Below are 20,152 nucleotides of genomic sequence, written 5' to 3'. Positions count from 1 at the left end.
AATTTCCCCTCCAACTAACAGACCAAGGATATTAATATTCAATGGGAATATTAATATCTTTGGTCTTCATTAAGGTAATTAAGTACAAGTCATCTAACGCTTCAGCTCATGATGTTAAGTCATCTAATACTTGAGCTCATGATGTTTAAAGTCATTTTATTTTGCATGTTAGGTAGACAAGAATGTTAAGGTTGAGATGGATTATATTTCTCCCATAATGGAAGAGGAAACAAAGTAAAAGACATTTAATAAATTCAAAGTTTCATGTATTGGAATATACAAGCCCCCTTTTGCCATCTGACATGAGAAGGTGAAATATCAAAAACTTAAATATTTAAGACCATCCATCACAGAATTCTTCTCCCTGGAATCATTTTGTTTTGCTTTATTTTAAACCATTATCTCTAGGATTGTGGGATTTTGCCACATTTATTCAAACAACTTCTCTTTCCCTGCAATTCCCGGGTCTTTTAACCTATTTACCCCAGTAACTAAGAATTTACAACATGTTATGATCTCAGGGCTCAGAACTTTTTGTAGTGTTGTTTCTTTTCCCAGATTTATCGAGACATCTTGATGTGGCACAATGTTGGATTTTGATTTCCTTTATTGCTTATCAAGCTTAATCCTCCAAGAAAGCAAGAGCACGGCACTTGTCACTGCAAGTTTTGTTTTAAGTTTCAAATGTATACTCAGGTTCAGATTTAATGGGCCACACCTTTCTGATCATTAATTTAAACTTACAAATACTTATTGTCTCTTTTGATCCTTGTAATGTATCTTCAGAAGATGAAGGAATAAATCTTAGGGCTGTCTAATGGTCGGTAATGGGCAAGGTTTCCCACTGAGACAAACAACTGTAAGACAGAGAGCACTCTTGCAAGCAGGCATAGGCAGTTTTTAAAATCCATATGCATAAAGGTATTGGCAGGTTTAAATATTTTTTAGCAGCATATTCTATGCACAAAGAAGCTTTAGACGAGCATTTATACAGAATCAGGATATTGTACTTATAATTAAATGCATTAGATTGGATGTCTCCATAAGATCCTTTCGCTAGGGTGCAAAGATGGTTTTGTGTCAAAATAAGACAGAGAGCACTCTTGCAAGCAGGCATAGGCAGTTTTTAAAATCCATATCCATGAAGATATTGGCAGGTTTAACTATTTTTTAGCAGCATATTCTACTGCACAAAGAAGCTTTAGACGAGCATTTATACAGAATCAGGATGTCCTTGGGATGAAAATTTTGTCAAGGAAAGGATTCTTAAATCTGTTGAGGATGTAAGGCAACATGGAGCAAAGAAGCAATGTCATTGCATAATTTTTTGAATTCAATAAGATATGCCCCTTTGTCATTATGCCAGGTTTAGAATCCTGGCTGTGCTCACTATGCTAGGTACCAAGGACGCAGACCAAGAAATCATTTAGAAAGGAATGTGCAAATGTGAAATGAGTATCAGATATGAAATTTGTATATGATATTTCATTAACAGATAAAGACGAATTTGTCCAGAGGTATTAACACTGTGAATAACATCACCTCCACACATTTGTTATGTTTTGGACTATTCAATGTGTTGTCCAAATTTGTAAATCATGAACTGAGCAATGCATTGATAATATAGACTTACATTTGGATTATAATAGGTCAAGAGAAGCATCAAATAATTACAGACGTCTATAATTGGGGGTTGCTGACCTGTTATAAGTACAAGCCATAACCAAAAAGGCAATATTTGTGAGTAAGTTGTCATCGTTGGATCCAGCTGTAGAGAATTAAAAAGACTTTGTAGAATAGGATTTCATATACCCAGAATTAATATCATAAAAAGGGCATGACAGAGAATTTCATGGATATATCAAAAAGATTATTGTCAAAAATGCTATTTTCATTCGCTGCTTAAGAAATCACTCAGTTAAATTATAAAAAGTCGGAAAGACAAAGTTGAAGATATTTAAACACCCAACCAAGTTATGGCATTGGTCCCTCATGAAAATCCTCCAAGTAGTAGCACTTTCTCTTCAGGATGTGTGGCAGGGCTCCTTAATCCTTCCCTTGGTGTGAAAGGTGGCTCTTCTTTTGCCCAGAATTCTGATTCATTACTCTACCACCATCCTCTGCAAAGTCCTCTCCACGGAAACAAATTTCTGTTAATAATGTTTGGTCTGCAAATGCTAAGTGGTCTGATAGCGTGCAGGTTCCTTCACCATCAAGAAGCATTCTGCCTAGTCTAAAGGAAGGTTCTGTTTGTTTGGCTGGCTGTGTTTCTCCTTCGCAATCTAGGGTTTTTTATCAAGCCCCTGCCAGTTGCTGAGAGGGGGAAATTTTTCTTCTTCTGCTCAGGAACCTTCCAGAGGATTCCAAGCAATTGCAGGGACTTCAATGAGTTCATGAGTTACAGACAGAACTGATTAAGGTGTGGAGTTTGGAACAGATATTCTGAAGGCCAAAGAGGGCTTGATGAACATACCTCAAACTGTAGGTTTCAAAACTTTTGGCCAAGTTCAGTTAATTTGAATGCATGGATTTCAAAAACTGGAAGCCATTCTTGGAAGAACTATTCATCTATCCCTGTGTGAAAAGATTTTTTGTTGTGGTCCATAAATCTAGTAGGGGTAAGTAAAGGTTGCTTCAAGGTGATCAGTCATCCTGGCAAAAAAGCTTCCACATATATGAAACCATGGTATTCTGAGCTTTATCCACTTATTGAGACCTTAACAGTTTCTTCAGTTTGGATTCAATTGTCTAATGACTAATCTTCCACTACCTTTTTGGGCTCTTCCAATCTCTCTTCCAGTGGGAATCCCCTTGAAAAAATACTTGTGGTTCCAGATACTTCCCATCTCCATTCCCACTTCACCTCTGCCCAGATTCTAGTGGAAATGGATCTCTCCATGGTTTTACAAGCAGAAATCAGGCTCAAGCTTCTTCGTGCAGTATAAAAGTTTCCTCTGCAGAAATAAGGAACAGTTTTTCAAGGTAGGCAATTTAGTGGAAAAGGAAAGATATGATCCGTCAATATACTTTTCCTGGCACTCCTACATTGCCATAGACCTCAAAAGGTCTACTGGGGGTCCCTCATCTCCAGTCAGATTCTTATCTCCAGAAAATACCACCACTTTCTTGGCAAAGACCAAGCCCATTTCAGCATTCAGACATCATCATATATATTCGGACAAATCTTCTTCAGAACATGTAGTTCCTGTCTCATTGAAGACTAAATTTCTTCCAAGTCTTCTTTTTCTCTGGCTGGTGGCTCATCCCCAGCTAAGGGTGTTGGAGCTTTTCCTTAGAGCTTTTCCCTTTCCTTGATTGGTACTACGGTGGACAAGCCCCTTCCTTTGGGGGACTTGCCAATGACATCTGATCAATCTTCTGACAATTCAGCATATTTTAGTTCAGAAAATTGGACTACAGCTCAAAAATAAAAAAACAGCTTTAAAAAAGGTTAAGGACCATTGCAAGATGACATTCCACTCTCAATAAGCAGGAATAACTGGGTTTTGTGCAGTTGATTATTTTTGTTTCTTGTCTGGGGACGTCCCTTTGTTTTTGAAGGGCCTTATTTGTAAATAGTTAATTGCATTGTAGATGATGCCTGGTGCATGCAAGCTCATGAGAAGTTTAGATGTAATTCATTTTTAAAGTTAATATAGAGGTAGACGGATCCTATTTCCTCAATCATGTATTTCAGAAACACCCAATCCAGTTAATATTCAACTTATTTGTTATTGTGAATACAAGTGCCAAACAGTTTGGGGATTAAAAAACAAAAATCCAATTACCATACCACAATAACTACTCAGATCAAGGAAAGACCATTTGTATTCCTCTTCCCATTTCTGTATAAATCAGCAATGCAAACAGAACAATATTGAGGTAAGAATGGAAGAAAACCACTGCAGATTTTGATGCCAGGAATTTATTTTTCTGCAAATTGGTAACATCGTATCAGTATTTATTGCCAGTTCCAATGTGTTTGTGCTCTTGCTGAGACCATTAATTTGTAATATCCCTTAATTGGGAAAGCCCTAATTTGCCCTAAATTGCCCTAATTCTCAAATATCCAGGTGAATAGATGGTTTTAGAGAATACTTTTCTTTCCTGATTAAATCCCTGCAAGCAGATTAGAGATTTCTTACAATAATAATCTCAGAAAATCAGAGTTGTAAATGTATAGCAGAATAATAATTATATCAGCAGAGAAAACAGAATTGAGCACCAACCAGACTTGCATAGTGATCAGATTAGCAGGAGACATTAGTTTTAGTGAATTTTTAGCAGCATTATTAATTCACATTATTTAGATCATAAACAGAGTTTGAGAATTATTCATTAAATATCCTAATTGTCTTGGAGACTCAACCATGTAAGAGTATAGGTGAATACGACTTTGATGGGGTGTCTCAGACCCTCTACCCTGGGCCCAAGAGAAGATATACCATCCCTCTTGGCCTCATGTGGCCCATGCCATCCACATGAGGTGGCCTACCCAGTGAGGTATCCCCTTTCCGTTATCCCCTCATCTTGTCAGCCCTCTCCTTCTCTTTATGATTTTGTCTCAGTATACTTGTGCAACATGATAGGGGAGAGGTTACAACAGGGTGCCCTGAATACCATCTCCTCTAGGCCCAAGGGCATCACCCACTGTACCCCCTTGGCCTCATTGGACCATCAAGTCCCCCATAGTAGAGGTGGCGTACCATAGAGGGATGCTTCATCACCGTACCCCTCTTGCAGACCCACCCTTCTATCACAGCATGAAAGATATTCAGAATGCAAGATAATACACATATATTACATGAAGTGACTGTAGAATATAATGGTCTGGCTTTATTTGGTATGAAGCATATACAAGTAGTCATTTCTATAGTATGTAAGTAATCATAAAGAATCTGAAGTAGTTATGCAGATAACGATACATAACGGATATAGATTACTGTTATAACACTTAAAAATTCGCACAGAATAATCATAGCACACAGTAGTAGTTTTTAACAGACTGCCTTAATTTAGTTTCAAGATATATTCGATCTTCTATCCTTCAATGCCTCTTATATGCTGAATGTTGTTCTTCTTATACCCCTTCATCGGGGTGGAGGGTTATGTCTTTCCCTTAAGGTCACAAGCCTCTCAAGAGTGGTGCCTCCTCATACTGTCTTTTGCCCCTTAACAACCCATTGTTGTTTGGGTGTAATTGTATCCCCATCACTAATTAATTAAACATGTATTAATTTAAACATGAACCTTTTACATGCCTCTTAGTCTTATCATTGCATTATTATCTTATATAGGGATTGCTGCATGCGCTCAAGATACAGGGATCACTGTTTGTTAATGAAATCGCTGCCTTAATTGGAATCGCTCCTCAACAATAATTATATGTGCCATTGTAAAGTGATTGTTGTGTATCTATCAACCTATGTATCGGTGCTGGGATAGATTGCTTTCTCCCGATGGGATGCAAATCATTACCCTCCCCTTTGCTATTTGTCTTGGTTTGGTCTGGATCACAGAAAATTGTGAAGTCTTATAAATAAGACAATTTTCTCTGTGTAGGTGTTTCTTAACTTACTCATTGATGGCGTAAATATTAATGTCACGAAGGGGACACGACATAATTACTGATAAAAATATATTTTCCATTGAATGTTTTATATGTTCTCTTGATTCCCAGCATCAGATTTATGCCAATGCTATTTTAGTGTTGCTGTAACTGGGATACAATTCAAATTGCTCCTTTGTAATTTTTATTATTTCTTTGCACCTGAGCCACTGTCCACAATTTAGTATAAGTCGATCTAGGTTGGTGAAAGTGTTTTGTTTGGGCTTCTACTATTCAAATTGTTGAATTAATCCATCTAAAATTTGTACAAAATCATGATAAACTTGAGCTTACGTTGCTTCTATAATAACACTTTTCATGCACTTGTTTTCCATTAACTTTTCGGTTTTTACTGTTAATCTGTATGCATCTCCAGGGCAGATTTTCTTCAAAGTGGCTTAATCTGCATTGTTTATTATCATTCAATAAGCCCTATATGGGCAAAAACAACCCATGAACTAGATTTCACATTCTAAAGGAAATAAAAGTAATAAACCTATACAAAGAGAACCAATGGTAGAAGAATCTGAAACGCAGCAGAAAAAGTATTGGCATAAGAAGGGATTTTACCTTGGGAAACTTTTTCAGAGAATTAAAAAAAAAAACAGCACTAACTTACTGAATTAATTCAACCAATTACAATGCAATAAGGTATTTCTCACTTGTACTTAAACCTAATCCATGTGTAAATGTTTATAGGCACATCAGAATAAGAAACCACTAAGCAATATCACAATGCAATGGGTGTAAAGCCATGGGCTGAAAAACTACCTATACAAGCCCAAAAGAAATTCACAGGTTCTCCCACCCATGCCATCCAACCAGGGCAATACCATGGACCTCATTAATTGTGGCACGTGTGCAATCTATAAAGAGCATAGAACATGCAAAACATACAACAAACATCCAACATTGTTAAGGTCCTAAAACAGGAGGGTTTTAAACCCCTAGTTATTGGCCTAGCAAAAGAAACATCAACAGAATTGACACAAGGTCGGACCAAGCCTATCATTTACCCAGTAAAAATTTAAAAAGATAAAAAATATGTAAATATGTTCTGTAATCATCCTAAGTGTTATTAGACCTAAGTTTCAAATTCCTGGGTTATATGAGGAGGGCAATAAAGATTCCTGGAGGTACCCATTACTTACCTAGAAATGCTGACCAACATCCCCTAATTTGTTAATCTAATAGCAGTAGAACCACTGAGGAGCATGTTCTTGCTTTCAAAGAAGCCTTGAGACTTTTGAATGTTGAACATAGGATGTACAATGCAGATTTTTCCCATACACCTTAGAGGGTCATCATATGACAGGTTTTTAAACTAAAGCTCTGGTTCCATCACTAGTTGGATGAAAGTTGAAAAGCTGAAAACATATTTGTTGCTCAATTAGGGAGAATTGTGAAATCAAGGGCTTTGTTTAAACAATATAACAATGTCAAAAATCAACTAGAGTCCTTGCCATATTCCTTCTCAGATGAATTTAAAGATGATTTTGCTATGTCCTTAAAAACTTTCATTTTCCAAGTGAAGAGGAGAGTGAAATTGAAACAAGATTAGAATACCACCTGGGGAGCAAAGAAAGCAATCAAACACAACATTTGAATTAGGATATAGAGAGAACAAAGTTGAGATCCAGCAGTTGAGAATTTTTGTAGTAGCACTGTTGTTTAGTGCATGTTTTGTATTGGAATCTAAGACAGAAGTCTACATCTGTTGTAAGTTCTAGAGGCAGATATTGTGATGCAATCTAAGATTGTGCAGAATAGGAAATTAATCCAGTTATTTTTCATATTGTTGTTATGATATTTGAATTCCATTGTGTCTGATGATAATTGTTTTGTGTTATGGCTATGTAATTGGGTAGTTTTTAACTAAAAAACTACCTGTGCAGAATAAGAAATTAATCCAGTTATTTTTCATATTGTTATTATGATATTTGAATTCCATTGTGTCTGATGATGATTGTTTGTGTTATGGCTATGCAATTCGGTAGTTTTTAACTAGAAAACTACCTAGCTGCAACAATGTCAAATGGTTTTTGCAGAAGCAGCCAAGCTCAAAAGGCAATCCTATGTCAGCCAAAAATATGTGTTTTGTATTTGTCATGTTTTTGCAAGTGTTCTGCACAAGTTTCTATCATTTGCAATGGTTGCAGTTACATCTTCCTAGCTGAAGTTACAATCCACTTTCAGTAAATTCAAGCTAAGCTAGTAGAAAAAGACATGTGGTAGCACATAAATGTCCATCTGTCTAGATTTGCATTCAATGTTTTATCATAAGACATAATGTTTTCCTTGTATAATGCTACCTTCATTAGACTATGTGCCAAAGTATTTAATTCATGAACCCAACAAGGAGGGTACCTTGTCATTCTTGGTCATACAAAAGGTAATGTGAAGAGCCATGTCAAGACTTTGAGACCCATTTCTATATGTACACCCAACGGTGGTTGTTTTACAAGTTTCAAGGAGATAGATCCCATTCCAAGGTGGAATCAAAGTTGAAATCAATTATTATTGGGTTGCATGTCCTTATCACAAGTGCCTAGGGTGATGTGCTACATTTTCTCATGGCACCATCTTTCTATTTCTTTTCTTCCTTACAAGAAGGTCGCTAAAATCATTCAAGGGGAAATTGATGTTGATGTTGAATGTTGAGTTGAACTAAGTTAGTCAGTCAATTAAAAGTCATATGTTGGTAGAGTTTTATAAATCCATGCTGTATTGCCAAGGCCTATATATAGATTTATTGAAGCTCATGAAACTTGTGTAGTAATTGTGTTTGAAAAAATAAAATCAATCCCATTGTGAGAATTTCAGCTATCCATTGTGCAGAAGTGCCATGCATTCTTATAGCTGTACGGTTGTGTATTTGTTGTTATAGCTGCACAGTTGTTTTGCTGAGGTTTTTTCCATGGTACATATATTTTCTTCTGTTCTTATTCAAAGTGATTTGGCAGTACATTTAAGCTTAAAATCAATGGGACAGTGTAATGGATAACTAGCAACACCATTGTTGAAAACTATACGAGTTATAATTCAAATTTTGAAAAAAAACAAGGCTTTCAAAGGCTCAATCATTTTTTATTCTTTTTTAACCATTTCCATACACAAAAATGAATTTACAAAGGTCTGTCAGTTCTCAATGTTAAGTCGCACTTTTAAATTCCATAGGATAACCAACAAGGAAAACAATTGATATAACCAAATACTTAGCTTTTGAACCTCTCTTTTCAACTGTGGTTCCCAACCCCTAGAGAGTCTTCATTGAATTCAGCAATTTGCAGGATAGGAGTAGCATTGAGTGAGTGAATTGGAAGCATAGGAATAGTTAAGCTTAGTAAAATCATGAAATAAGGTGGATGAGTCAATTAGGGTTAGTTGAATAAGGAAATAAGGTGGATGAGTCTGTTAGGGTCTGTTAAGGATGGATTTGTCAATTAATTTCCATCGATTGAGGAAAGAACATGTTAGTCAAACTACCATCAATTAAGGAATAGATTGCCTATGTGTAGACACATATATCATTACATAGTCCATACTAACATTTTGTTGCCACTAATTAAATAAATTATGTATTATTTAATAATTTAATATGTTATCAATTAATTTAATAATTATATTTTTTAATTAATTTTGTTCACCACCAAGGAAATAAATAAACATTATTTAGCTAGTCTAACCCAATGTTACATCAGATTATTTAATTACCTCAATTTCCACCTCACATATAATTAAACGATATTATTATTTAATTACTATAATTCCAAGCTCACGTGAATAATTAAATTAATAATATTTTATCATTTGATTTACCCATATTCCCTCCATCATTTCCAAGTATACATGCACTCCCCTCCCAATTTTTTGGCTGCAACAAATTACTATTTTTAGTAAATAAAATCTAAGCCATCATCTTAAACAAATTTAATGCAAACACTCCATTTTCTCCTTGATCCTAGGAAAGTATTCTCATTCAATCTCCACCATAGATCACATACTTGAGTTTTGGTTGTCCATCCTCCCTACCAAAAATCTATAAATTGGCACACTATCCTATGCACAATAATCAGTCACCTTTGATTGGCATATGTCGTAGGTTTGTGGAGCAAATACTTGAGAAACTACATCCCAAATCCTTGGAGCAAATCTACTTCACCTTGGGATTTGAATTGATAACTTTATTTGTTTGCAATTATTCAAATTTCATTGTTTGCTTGATCAAAAGGTTTGCAATTAATTTAAAATAGGAAGCATTTTGTTTATATATCATATTTTGGTTTAAGTTATAATCTTCTAATCTTTCATTACATGCTTCATGAGATTATGGAAGACTATGTGGATGACTTATTAGGCAAGTCAAAAACTAGAGTCTTGAAATCCTTACACATTTTTCAAAGACTACAGGAATAAAGTCCATCTCAATCCTAAGAAGTGCATTTTTTTGTCACATCAAACAAGCTTCTAGGTTTCATCGTTTCCAAAATAAGTATAGAAGTGGACCCTACCAGAGTCAAAGCAATTATACAAATACCTTTACCACATAATCTAAAACACAGAAAGCTTCAAGCTATAAATAAATTCATTGCTCAACTTGTTGATAAATGCCAACCATTTTTGCATCTTCTATAGAAAAATGTAGATTTTCAATGGGATGAGCCATGTCAACATGCCTTCAATCAATTGAAATAGTATCTCACCAATCCACCAATTCTCATGGCACCTATCCCAAACGAACCATTGACTCTTTACATTTCAACTACACAAGTTGCTTTGGAAGCTCTACTAGCACAACATGATGATCAAGGGATAGAAAGGGTTATCTACTATATCAACTAAAAATTATTTGGATATAAAGTTAACTACACATCTATGGAAAAGGCATGTTTAGCCATTGTCTTTGCTTCACAAAAATTAAGGCACTACATGCTTGATCATCAAACTAAGATTATTGCCAAAATTGACCCCCTCAAATATCATTTGTCAAAAACATCTCTAACAAGGAGAATGGCTAAGTGGATTATGTTGATTAATGAGTTTAGTATGTTGGTCAAAAGGCAATCAAGGAACAAGTAGTGGTAGATCAATTGGCTAAAGCACCACTTGCAAACACCCAACCTTTGAACATCGACTTCCCAAATGAGTCCATTCTCATTCTTAAAGAATCATCGAAATGGAAGCTCTACTTCAGTGGTTCTTTCACCACACATGGCTTAAGGGCTGATATGTTATTCCTTGCACCACTAGGTGACCTCATATAAAAGGCATTTAAAATTGCATTTCCCTACACTAATAATATTGTTGAATACGAAGCTTTACTTTCATGCCTCAAGCTCACGATTCAATGGAACATCACATCTATCAGTTTTTTGGTGATCTTGAGCTATTCATCAAACAAGTCGATGAATTTCAAACTAAGGATGATATACTCATCCCACACAAGAGCATGATTGAAAGTGTATGTGTGTGTGTGTGTTCAGTTTGAGCAGATACTTCGTATGAATAATAGAGAAACTAACGCAATGGAAACCATTGTTTCTCCTTAGCATGAACAATGACATTTCAAAATATCAATTCTTGGTTAGAATTCATGATCCCGACATACATCCCTGAATCTGAAATGATATTTATAATTTTTGGTCCCTACTCCCCATGGTAACATAACATTCATACTTGCCTCCAAACACAAGCCCTTCCATCTAACCTTTCATTCAATTGATGCATATCCTTCATTCACCATACATCTCGTTAAACGCTCCTTGGTGGCACACTTTGTCATCAACGGTATGATGGCACCTTCTTATGATGTTTACATTCACACAAAGCAAACCGAACTATCAGAGAAGTTCATGATGGCATTTGTTGAGCACACACTAGTGGTATGGTCCTAGCCAAGAACTTGCTAAGAAAAGGATATTATTGGCCCACCATTGAACATGATGCATGTCATAGGTCAAAAAATGTAAGTGTCAATATGTCAAAATACGTGTTGCATGTCAAAACATGGAACATGATGCATGTCATAGGTCAAAAAACGTAAGTGTCAATATGTCATCAAAAATATAGAGACCTAATCCATGCAAATTCTCAAGCTCTCCAAAAAATTGCCACTCCATGGCCCTTTTCTACATGGGGCCTCAATCTCATTGACAAGATAAATCCCTCATCCTCTAACGGCCATTAATTCATCATTAGTGCCACTAAGTACTTCAGTAAGTGGGTAGAAGTTCCCCTCACCTTCATCAATGGCCAACAAATTTTCAAATTCATCATCCATATAATTTAAGCAAAAGAGTTAAGCAAAGTTGGGAGCTTGATCACTTAGATGATACAATTTGGGAATATGCCCCCATCAACATCACATGAGTCAAGCAATAGGAAATGTTGAGCATCAAGAGATATTGCCCAAGGTACATACACTTTGTGATGATTTACAAGGCATGCTAAGGTGGCATCCAGTCGTCATCAGCCTATCAGGAGATGACAAGTCAACATGTCTAGGTTCAATGTACCTGACTCATCAACAAACTACACGTGGAAGGAACAAAATTCGATGTACCTAACCACATTTTTCATTGGCCCATATTTAAGGACATGTGTCCAATACATTGTAATGATCTCATTGGTCAAGAAGGCGTTAGTTGCAACTAACCCTAATTAGGGTTTTATAGTTAAATCTTGGTCGTTGGTTTGAGAATCAACCCTGGCCCTTCATTGTAATTGGGATATCTATAAAAGGCCTTGCCTTCTCATTTGTAAAGGTTAATAGTAAATAGTTCAGAAATAGACAATAGTTGGCAGTTAGAAGTAGCAATAGAGTAGGAGGAAGCTTGAAATTGTTGCTAAATTATGTTGAAATCAATTCAATACTTTTGTTGAAGTTATGGTGGATGTATGTGCTTTGTTTTCTACATTTCACATGGTTCCTTGTTACTTCTCAAAATTGATCATGGTGGATACTTATGAAGATATTGTGATGAATTCCTTGGTTCATACTTTTTGTGATTTGTTGCTTGTAAGATACAATGTAAAGATAGCTTGAGCCTGATCATTGTGCTAAGTTCGATTGTGGATACTTGTTCAAGTTGCATCAGCATTGGGTATTTGGATGATGCATTCACAGTGTGAAAATCTTCCATTTCCTTAGGAGATTGCATCAAGTTTGTGTAGTTGTTGTCGTCATGGCAGAGCAAAGCTTGGTCCATATTGACCAATGAGATCATTACACTGTATTGGACACATGTCCTTAAATATGGACCAATGAAAAATGTGGTTAGGTACATCATATCATTGAGTCTATCCATAGTACTTAAGTCCCATAGTTCGAATTGTAAACCTTGGAGTTGCTTTGATTGATTGCTTTGTTTAGCATTCAAAGTTTCTATGTTCAAGAGAGGATAAGATACTTAGTGTTTTATTTTGAGTTTGAAGTGTCATAAAAAACACATCAACACATTGCATTTAATGCATGTCAAATTATTGAATGCAACGTTGGATGGTATAGTTAGGATGACGAGACACCTCCCACATCGAGTATCAAGTTTCACCTTCCAACATGCCATCAAGAAAAACTCTGACATCTCAATGGAGTAGTCTATCTGACAAATTCTTGATCATCTTCATTGGGGATCAAGGACAATGTCTCAATGGATAATAAGCACACAAGGGAAGGAAAAGAAAGCATCGAGAATCATGATTGATATCATTGTCATGCTAAGATGGCAAACCCCGCAAGCCCAACAAGCACCAAAAAGACAAGGACGACCAAGGAAACAAAAACAAAGCAAGAGGGGACAAGCACAAAGCAAGAAGGGACCAGCACAAAGCAAGGCAAGAAAAACACACAAGGTAGGCCCCCAAGCTGGCAAGCAAAAATGAGTCGTGGGTGCAAGGCACAACAACATTAGTGGTAGATCTGGAATTGACTTATCATTAATGTTACTTCCTTGTCTAAATTTTGTGTGAGTGGGTCAGCTACTTTCTTTGCCTTCTTTTCTCAATGTCACCTAGAAGCCTAGTGCTATTTTTATCGTTTGGTAGATCTGGCTTGAATGGAACCATCAAATTTTCCAAGGTTACCAAAGTCTCATCTGACAAATATGGCAAAGGCCATGGATTTTGTCGAAGAGATCATTGTTGCCAGATGTTCAATGGATGGGACCTTACCACTCTTGTGCTACATTATGTTTTTACTCTTGCCCTACTCAACAAGCTTCTAGAAAGGTGAATAGGGTTGGTAAATGGTCTTGCCTCCTCCTCCCTCCCCCCAAGTTTCTTTAAAAAAAAAAGTCTCATGGCAAGCCAAGTGTTGTCAAGCTTGGAGGGGTTGGACCTTTTAAAGAAGGGTTTTGTTTGCTTTTTCTTCTCTACTGCTATGGAAGCCAATAAAAACAATTAAATAAAAGCTCAAGCCACTGTTTGGCTCTTGGAAAAGCTTGCAAAATGGGTCAGATAAAGAGTATTTGTGAAAAAAATTCCTCAATCATGGTTTCCCTTTTGAATAGAGTGAGGACCCATGAGTCCTCTTGGCAAGTTTAGCTGAAAAATTCTTTGTCTTACTCCTTACTTTGAAACTACTTCCTTTGTTCATATCCCCAAGATATGGAACTTGGTTGTGAATTACCTTGCGAAAAGAGCTTCTAAGGAAAATCACAATTGGACTCTCTCTCTGAGTGAGGGTCTATGTCTACTAAAAAATGCTCTAAACTTATCCAACTTGTTCACAATGATCAAATCTGACCCTCTTGATTGCCACTCTACCTGTAATTCTTCTTTAAAGGGCCTCTATTGGTACTATAGCCTCATTTGGCTTCTTGGGTACACTCGGTATCTCTTTCTCTCTAGCCTGTCAGATAAGAAGATTAATGTTTTCAAGGATTATAGATGTCAAAGAGGCCTTTTGGGGATGCGGTAGTAGAAAACCTTTCTGAGTTTTTTCTTTGCTTGCTTTAGTTATAAATTTGACCATTTAGAAATATGAGTTGTAAAATGTAATGGGTTTCTTCCCATATAGTTCTTTCAGCCAAAATAAAATGGAAGCACAAATAAGTGAAATCACGCATTTGGCTTGTAAAAAAAGACAAAATTCAATTTATAACAGAGCAAAGTAACACAAGCTGAAAGGAGCAAATTATGGGTATCTGCTAGAAATTAGCATCTTGCACCAGACACAAGCAAAAAAAATGACAAAAAGCAATCAATCAATTCAAAGGGAAATCATACATTAAATTTGTAACAACCACAAAACGAAGGGCATTATGTTACACCAGAGAAACTGCACTATGATAACCACAGACGAAAAACAAGAAGACCCAATACCTTTAGAAAATCAATGTCATTAAAAAAATAGCCACGAAGAAGCACAAATTGAAAACAAAATTATCCATGCACTTAAAAATGAAAACAACGAGGTTGTTGTTTTGCACTAAAGCAAGGGCAATATTTAAACAGTAAGAAAACAAAAGGATATCACCGTACGTTTATCATAACTATACAAGAAAAATTATAAAATAACAACGAAGCATTAATTAAAAAAGAAATGATCCTGAAATAAAAATTTGGAGGTTCTTGTTTTGCAACAGAGATATTGTGGCACCAAAGGAAATCAAATCTGTACCAATATCACAACAGGAGAAGAAAAATTCAAAATGAAAATATTGATGTACTCCATGGAAACTGATAATAATGCAACATTACCATTTCACACCCCAGAAACAGAAGCACGATAATAATAAAATATTTTACAATCCAAAGCATGAAATAATAACTTTGAATCAAAGATGTACAGCACAAAAGAAAATAGAAATAAGATAAAAATTACAACATAAAATTACAAACTCAAACATAAATTATCATTTAGTTTGTAGTCCTCAAATTATGGGATTATTTTTCAGCACCAGAAGAAAACAAACTAGTCACAATTAACTGTAAAACTGAAAATCTTTACACAGTAAAAACAAAGAAGTAAATATTCAAGGAGAAATTATCCACTTTTTTTGTAAAAATAACCTAAGTTGACAGTTCCGGTTCGAGTTCGAGGATCGGGTTTGCTGGTTTGGCTATATTTACTTTCATTAATGATGTCTATTGCTTGCTGATCAATCTTCTGTGAATTCTGTGTTATGATGTAATGTTCATATGTTAAAAACTTAAAAACACAATCTTAAGCCTGGGCGGTACCCTGGGATGTACCAGGACCAGAACCCAGACCTCTCTGAAATAGCAATTCTAAACTAACAAATCATTCATCTGCAGCCATAAATAGCTATTATTTACTTTCATTGATGATGTCTATTGCTTGCTGTTCAATCTGCTGTGAATTCTGTGTTATGATGTAATGTTCATATGTTAAAAACTTAAAAACACAATCCTAAGGCTGGGCAGTACCCTGGGGTCCCTGGGATGTACCAGGACCAGAACCAGTACCCAGGCGAAACCAGGACCAGAACGGAGGCCTCTCCTGACATCAAGTACATACCAAAAAAACAAAATCACTATACCTTTTAAACAACAAAAAGAAACACAGATCCAAAGTGAAATCATGAATTAAGCTGTTGTATAACTGTAAATAGTAAATACGAATTAAGTGTTTTGCACAAGAGAAACAAACAGATTTTGAATGATAAAGAAGCAAGTCACTCTATCCAGAATAACACAAAAAACATAAATTCAAACACAACGAAGGACAAATTCAAAGTGAAATCATTAATTAAGCTTTTGTTAAACATCAGAAGAAACAGCAGTATTTATATTGTAGAAATACAACAATTCACTCTATGATACCAGAAACACAACAAGAAGCACAGTGAGAATATGAATTAAGATTTTTTAAAGTATAACCATCTACTTTAGAGTTTTAAACCGGAAAAACAGCAGTATTCGAACAGTAAAAGATTAACAACTCGCTCTATCATACAAGAAAAATAATAAAGAAGCACAAATTCAAAGTTAAATCAGAGAAGTTTTACATTAAACTGTAAATAACAGCGGTACCGTTTTGCAAAAGATCAAAAACGACTTGCTCTATTATTCCAGAATAGCTTCAATGAAGCATCAATTCTAAGTGACATCATAAATTTCCATTTTGTAAAACTAAAAATAACAAAGTTAGCTGTTACATAAACGAAACGGCAATATTTAAATTGCAAGAAAAGAGCTACTCTCTCTACCTTTGAAACAACCAAACCATACCACAACAACAGCACAAATTCAAATACAGTTTTATTCAGAAGCCTTTCCCTAAACATAATAAGAACCTCGATGCTACTGTTTGACACCAGCGGCGAATGATATATGTATATTTAAAAAATTCAACAAACAATCACAAATACCTTTAAAACTTCGTCCTGAGAAGAAAGTCCGTGCGGCAAATTCTCCAACTCTGTCACGCGGTGCGCAAGCCTGACTGGCAATTCCTTGTGCAAAAATTGAGCCGAAAATAGCAAATAATTGTCACTCGGATGCAACGAAAACTCCATCATGTGCTTTAAGCTAACCCCTGTCTGCTTCATCAGGCTGCATTTTTTTATCTCCTCGGCCAGACCGCGTTCAATGGCCCGCCTCGCAGCAGAGGCCAGGTATGGCAAAGCCATGCCAGATCGCCGGTTCAAATCACACCACCTCCACAAAAGAAATGATAAAGAAAACAAATACAAAAACCCTTGTAAACTTCAAATTAATCGAAAATATTTAAAAAATTCACTGCACATCGTGATCCAAGCCTAGAAGAATCTTCTACAGGAACAAAATCCTGCGGGCGCATCGACAGAAAGGAGGGTTTTTTTAATGTATTTCTCGTATTTTCTTGTCTCAATAAGTCAAGGATTCAACTCGCAGCCACACAATGCGAAAATTTTCTACTATCTTCAACGGATTTGGTAACCTTCTTCAACAGAGAATTTACTGCAAAAACATGTTAAAACACATTTCGTCCCGAAGGAATGGATGACATGGCATACTATTGTCTGCAAAATCGTCAGAGAGTTCTCCGTGTGTTTGCTTTCAAGGTGTGACGTGGCAAGATCGATCGTGAAAGGGCGGGCAGGAATCTGATCGGACGGCTGTGTTGTAAATGACGTAGTGGTCTTTGATACCCACAGGTTTTGGGTATGAATATTCTGTGTTGTAAATGACGTAGTGGCCCACAGGTTTTGGGTATGAATATTTTATTGTGTGTGGGACCCACGAGATGTGGATCGCATGAATCGTCGTATCATCCGAAGATTAAATTGCGGATTTTGTTGCTAATAAATATTTAATGTATATAGTTTTATTTATATATTTCATTTTAGGTTCTGACAAGGGCTTTTGGCTCTGCGCGTTATCCTGATACGGAATCTAGTTCCAACTTTTCAGTTGTCTTTACTTTTAGCAGTTTCTCTCTGATCGGTATTGCTCAGAATAGAATATCACGCAAATTTTCTTTTTATTAATTTCTTAATTCTTTCTATTATTGATGTTTGTGTTGTATTAGCATATTCTATTAGTATATTTATTGGATGTTTTTGTTTTTTTTTTATTAGCTAATAATTATATAAAATTAAAATTTTAAATAAGAATCTTGTAACTCATTATTAATTTTTATTTAAAATCTTTTATTTGTTGTTTAATTAGTTTATTATTATTTAAAATTAATTATATATCTAATATATTAGATTCTTGTGATAAAATTTCAGCTATATCAATAGTGTAAGTCATTTTCAACATTAATGTGAAGCTCAAATTTCAACTACATTTCAGTGCATTTCAATGCATTACATTCTTGCGATAAAATTTTAATTATATGTAAGTAGCATTCAAATATTAATTTGAAGTTGAAATTTCAGCTATATTAATGTTTTATTGTTGAACGCTATTATAGCTATCATAATAGTCCTTGTACATTATGAGATGGTAAGGTAAATGAAAATAAAAATTAACTATATGTTCAATGAAATCCTATTCTATACAATTACATTGTTGACTTTTAGATTATTGATTTTATGTTAAGGTTTTCTTTTTTCATGAAATGAGATGTTCTAATAGGGTTTTTGTCCTTTTCTTAGGTTTATCACTCTCCTTATCGCATTGTATGCCTTTAGTGCAGGATGCCATTTAATCTTCCATATTTATTGTAGGCTTTCTAAGTAGCCTTTTATATGGTCTTGAACTTCATCAACCAACAATTTGTACTTGTGTTGATGGTTGGTGGCTTTGAGTCATGGCTCATCCAAACAAGCATCCATGAATGTTTATGCCAAAGATATTTCACAAGGTAAGATTTGTTATCCTCCTATGGATGTCATTTTACTCGTCCTAACTTTGGTAATGCACATAAGTGGTTAAAGTATGTATTGAGGAGAGAACTCCCCCAAAATGCATGCTCTAAGAATGGGTTAACAAGCATTAGGCGCTACTTGGGATCTAACTTGATGTATCCAAAACTTTACTAAATTTTTTCTCTTTTTTTTTGTCTTGCCATATAGAGGTTATCCTTAAAAATGGTCTTTGGCATGTTTATGCATCTCTTTTGATTTTCCAACCTAAAGCATGTGATTTTTCTATTTCAGATTAAAAGATACTTTATGTGCCTATTTGACTTGAGTTTCCAAGGTTGCCTTTATCTTATTAAAAAAAATTAATCACTATTATTGCTTCATTTGGTAAGGTCATCTATATTGAGCCTAATAAATTTTATTCCACTCACCTATAAAAGTATATTTATGTCAAGAGGTCATTCTCTCCAAGGACTTGAAAGAATTCAAGGTTATATAGACCAGCCATCTGCATGACATTCAATGTGTTCTTTGCCTTAATTAATCATATACTTGCTTCAAGTATCAATCTTCTAACCATAAGATTAAGGATTGTCCTCCAATTTCTCCTCATAAGGAGCCCACTTTCCATCCTATTAAGGCTCCCAGCTACTATTGGTCACCGAACTACTAAGGTGCAAATTGAGGTGGCCTCTAATGTTAATCCTTCCACTTGGCCTTAAATTTTTAAAATGTCGTAACTTAAACATATGTTATATCTTCACAACTAGAGAATGTTGTTCATTCTCCTCCTTTTGTTAGTCTATGTCAATCTTGTAATCCACTAGAGTGCCTAGAGAAAGGAAAATTTATTACAAAAAAGGAAGATGTCAATTCCAAACATTCAATTGGGGATTTTTTCTTGAGATGATTTTTTGCAAAATCATTATTCTACTCTTGAAGTGTTAAATAATAATCATATGCTTCTTGATGCTTGTCAATAAATATTATCATGTGGAATGTTTAAGGTCTCAAGTTGACTTCTCTAGGAAGTATGCAGTTTGAGATGCTCGACAAAAAAATAGCTTTTGATATTCTCTATTTATATAAGGTCAAAATTTTAGGATTTATTCTTTCTACAATTTGTATATCTGGTCAACCAATTCTTTTTTTGTAGCAATCATGGTATAAGTTGTGGAGATCGCATTGCCTTTATCTCTTCTAGGTTGCTTCACCATATGGTTGATCAAGGTTGTGACCCATCAATCAAATGATTTGAACCCTCTTAAATGTTGAAAATTGTTATTTT

The 20,152-nt window shown here is 35.3% G+C and overlaps 1 protein-coding gene across 2 annotated transcripts in view; it reads right to left on the bottom strand.

Moving 5' to 3' along the window:
- Positions 1-17,667, bottom strand: part of LOC131079675 (pyruvate dehydrogenase (acetyl-transferring) kinase, mitochondrial) — a 39,272-nt gene extending 21,605 nt beyond the window's left edge. Inside the window, exon 1 of one of the 2 annotated variants that reach the window (XM_059211073.1) lies at positions 16,942-17,667. In XM_059211073.1, the coding sequence (XP_059067056.1) occupies positions 16,942-17,202 (261 nt within the window). In that variant the 5' untranslated portion in view covers positions 17,203-17,667. The remainder of the gene's footprint in view (positions 1-16,941) is intronic. The other variant, XM_058017685.2, reaches the window with a different exon arrangement.
- Positions 17,668-20,152: the final 2,485 nt, after the last annotated feature.

This window comes from Cryptomeria japonica, chromosome 9, assembly GCF_030272615.1.
Source record: "Cryptomeria japonica chromosome 9, Sugi_1.0, whole genome shotgun sequence".
In the NCBI taxonomy this organism is placed as follows: Eukaryota; Viridiplantae; Streptophyta; class Pinopsida; order Cupressales; family Cupressaceae; genus Cryptomeria; species Cryptomeria japonica.
The sequence above is the reverse complement of the archived record's forward strand: the minus strand, read 5'-3'. Positions and strand labels throughout refer to the sequence as shown.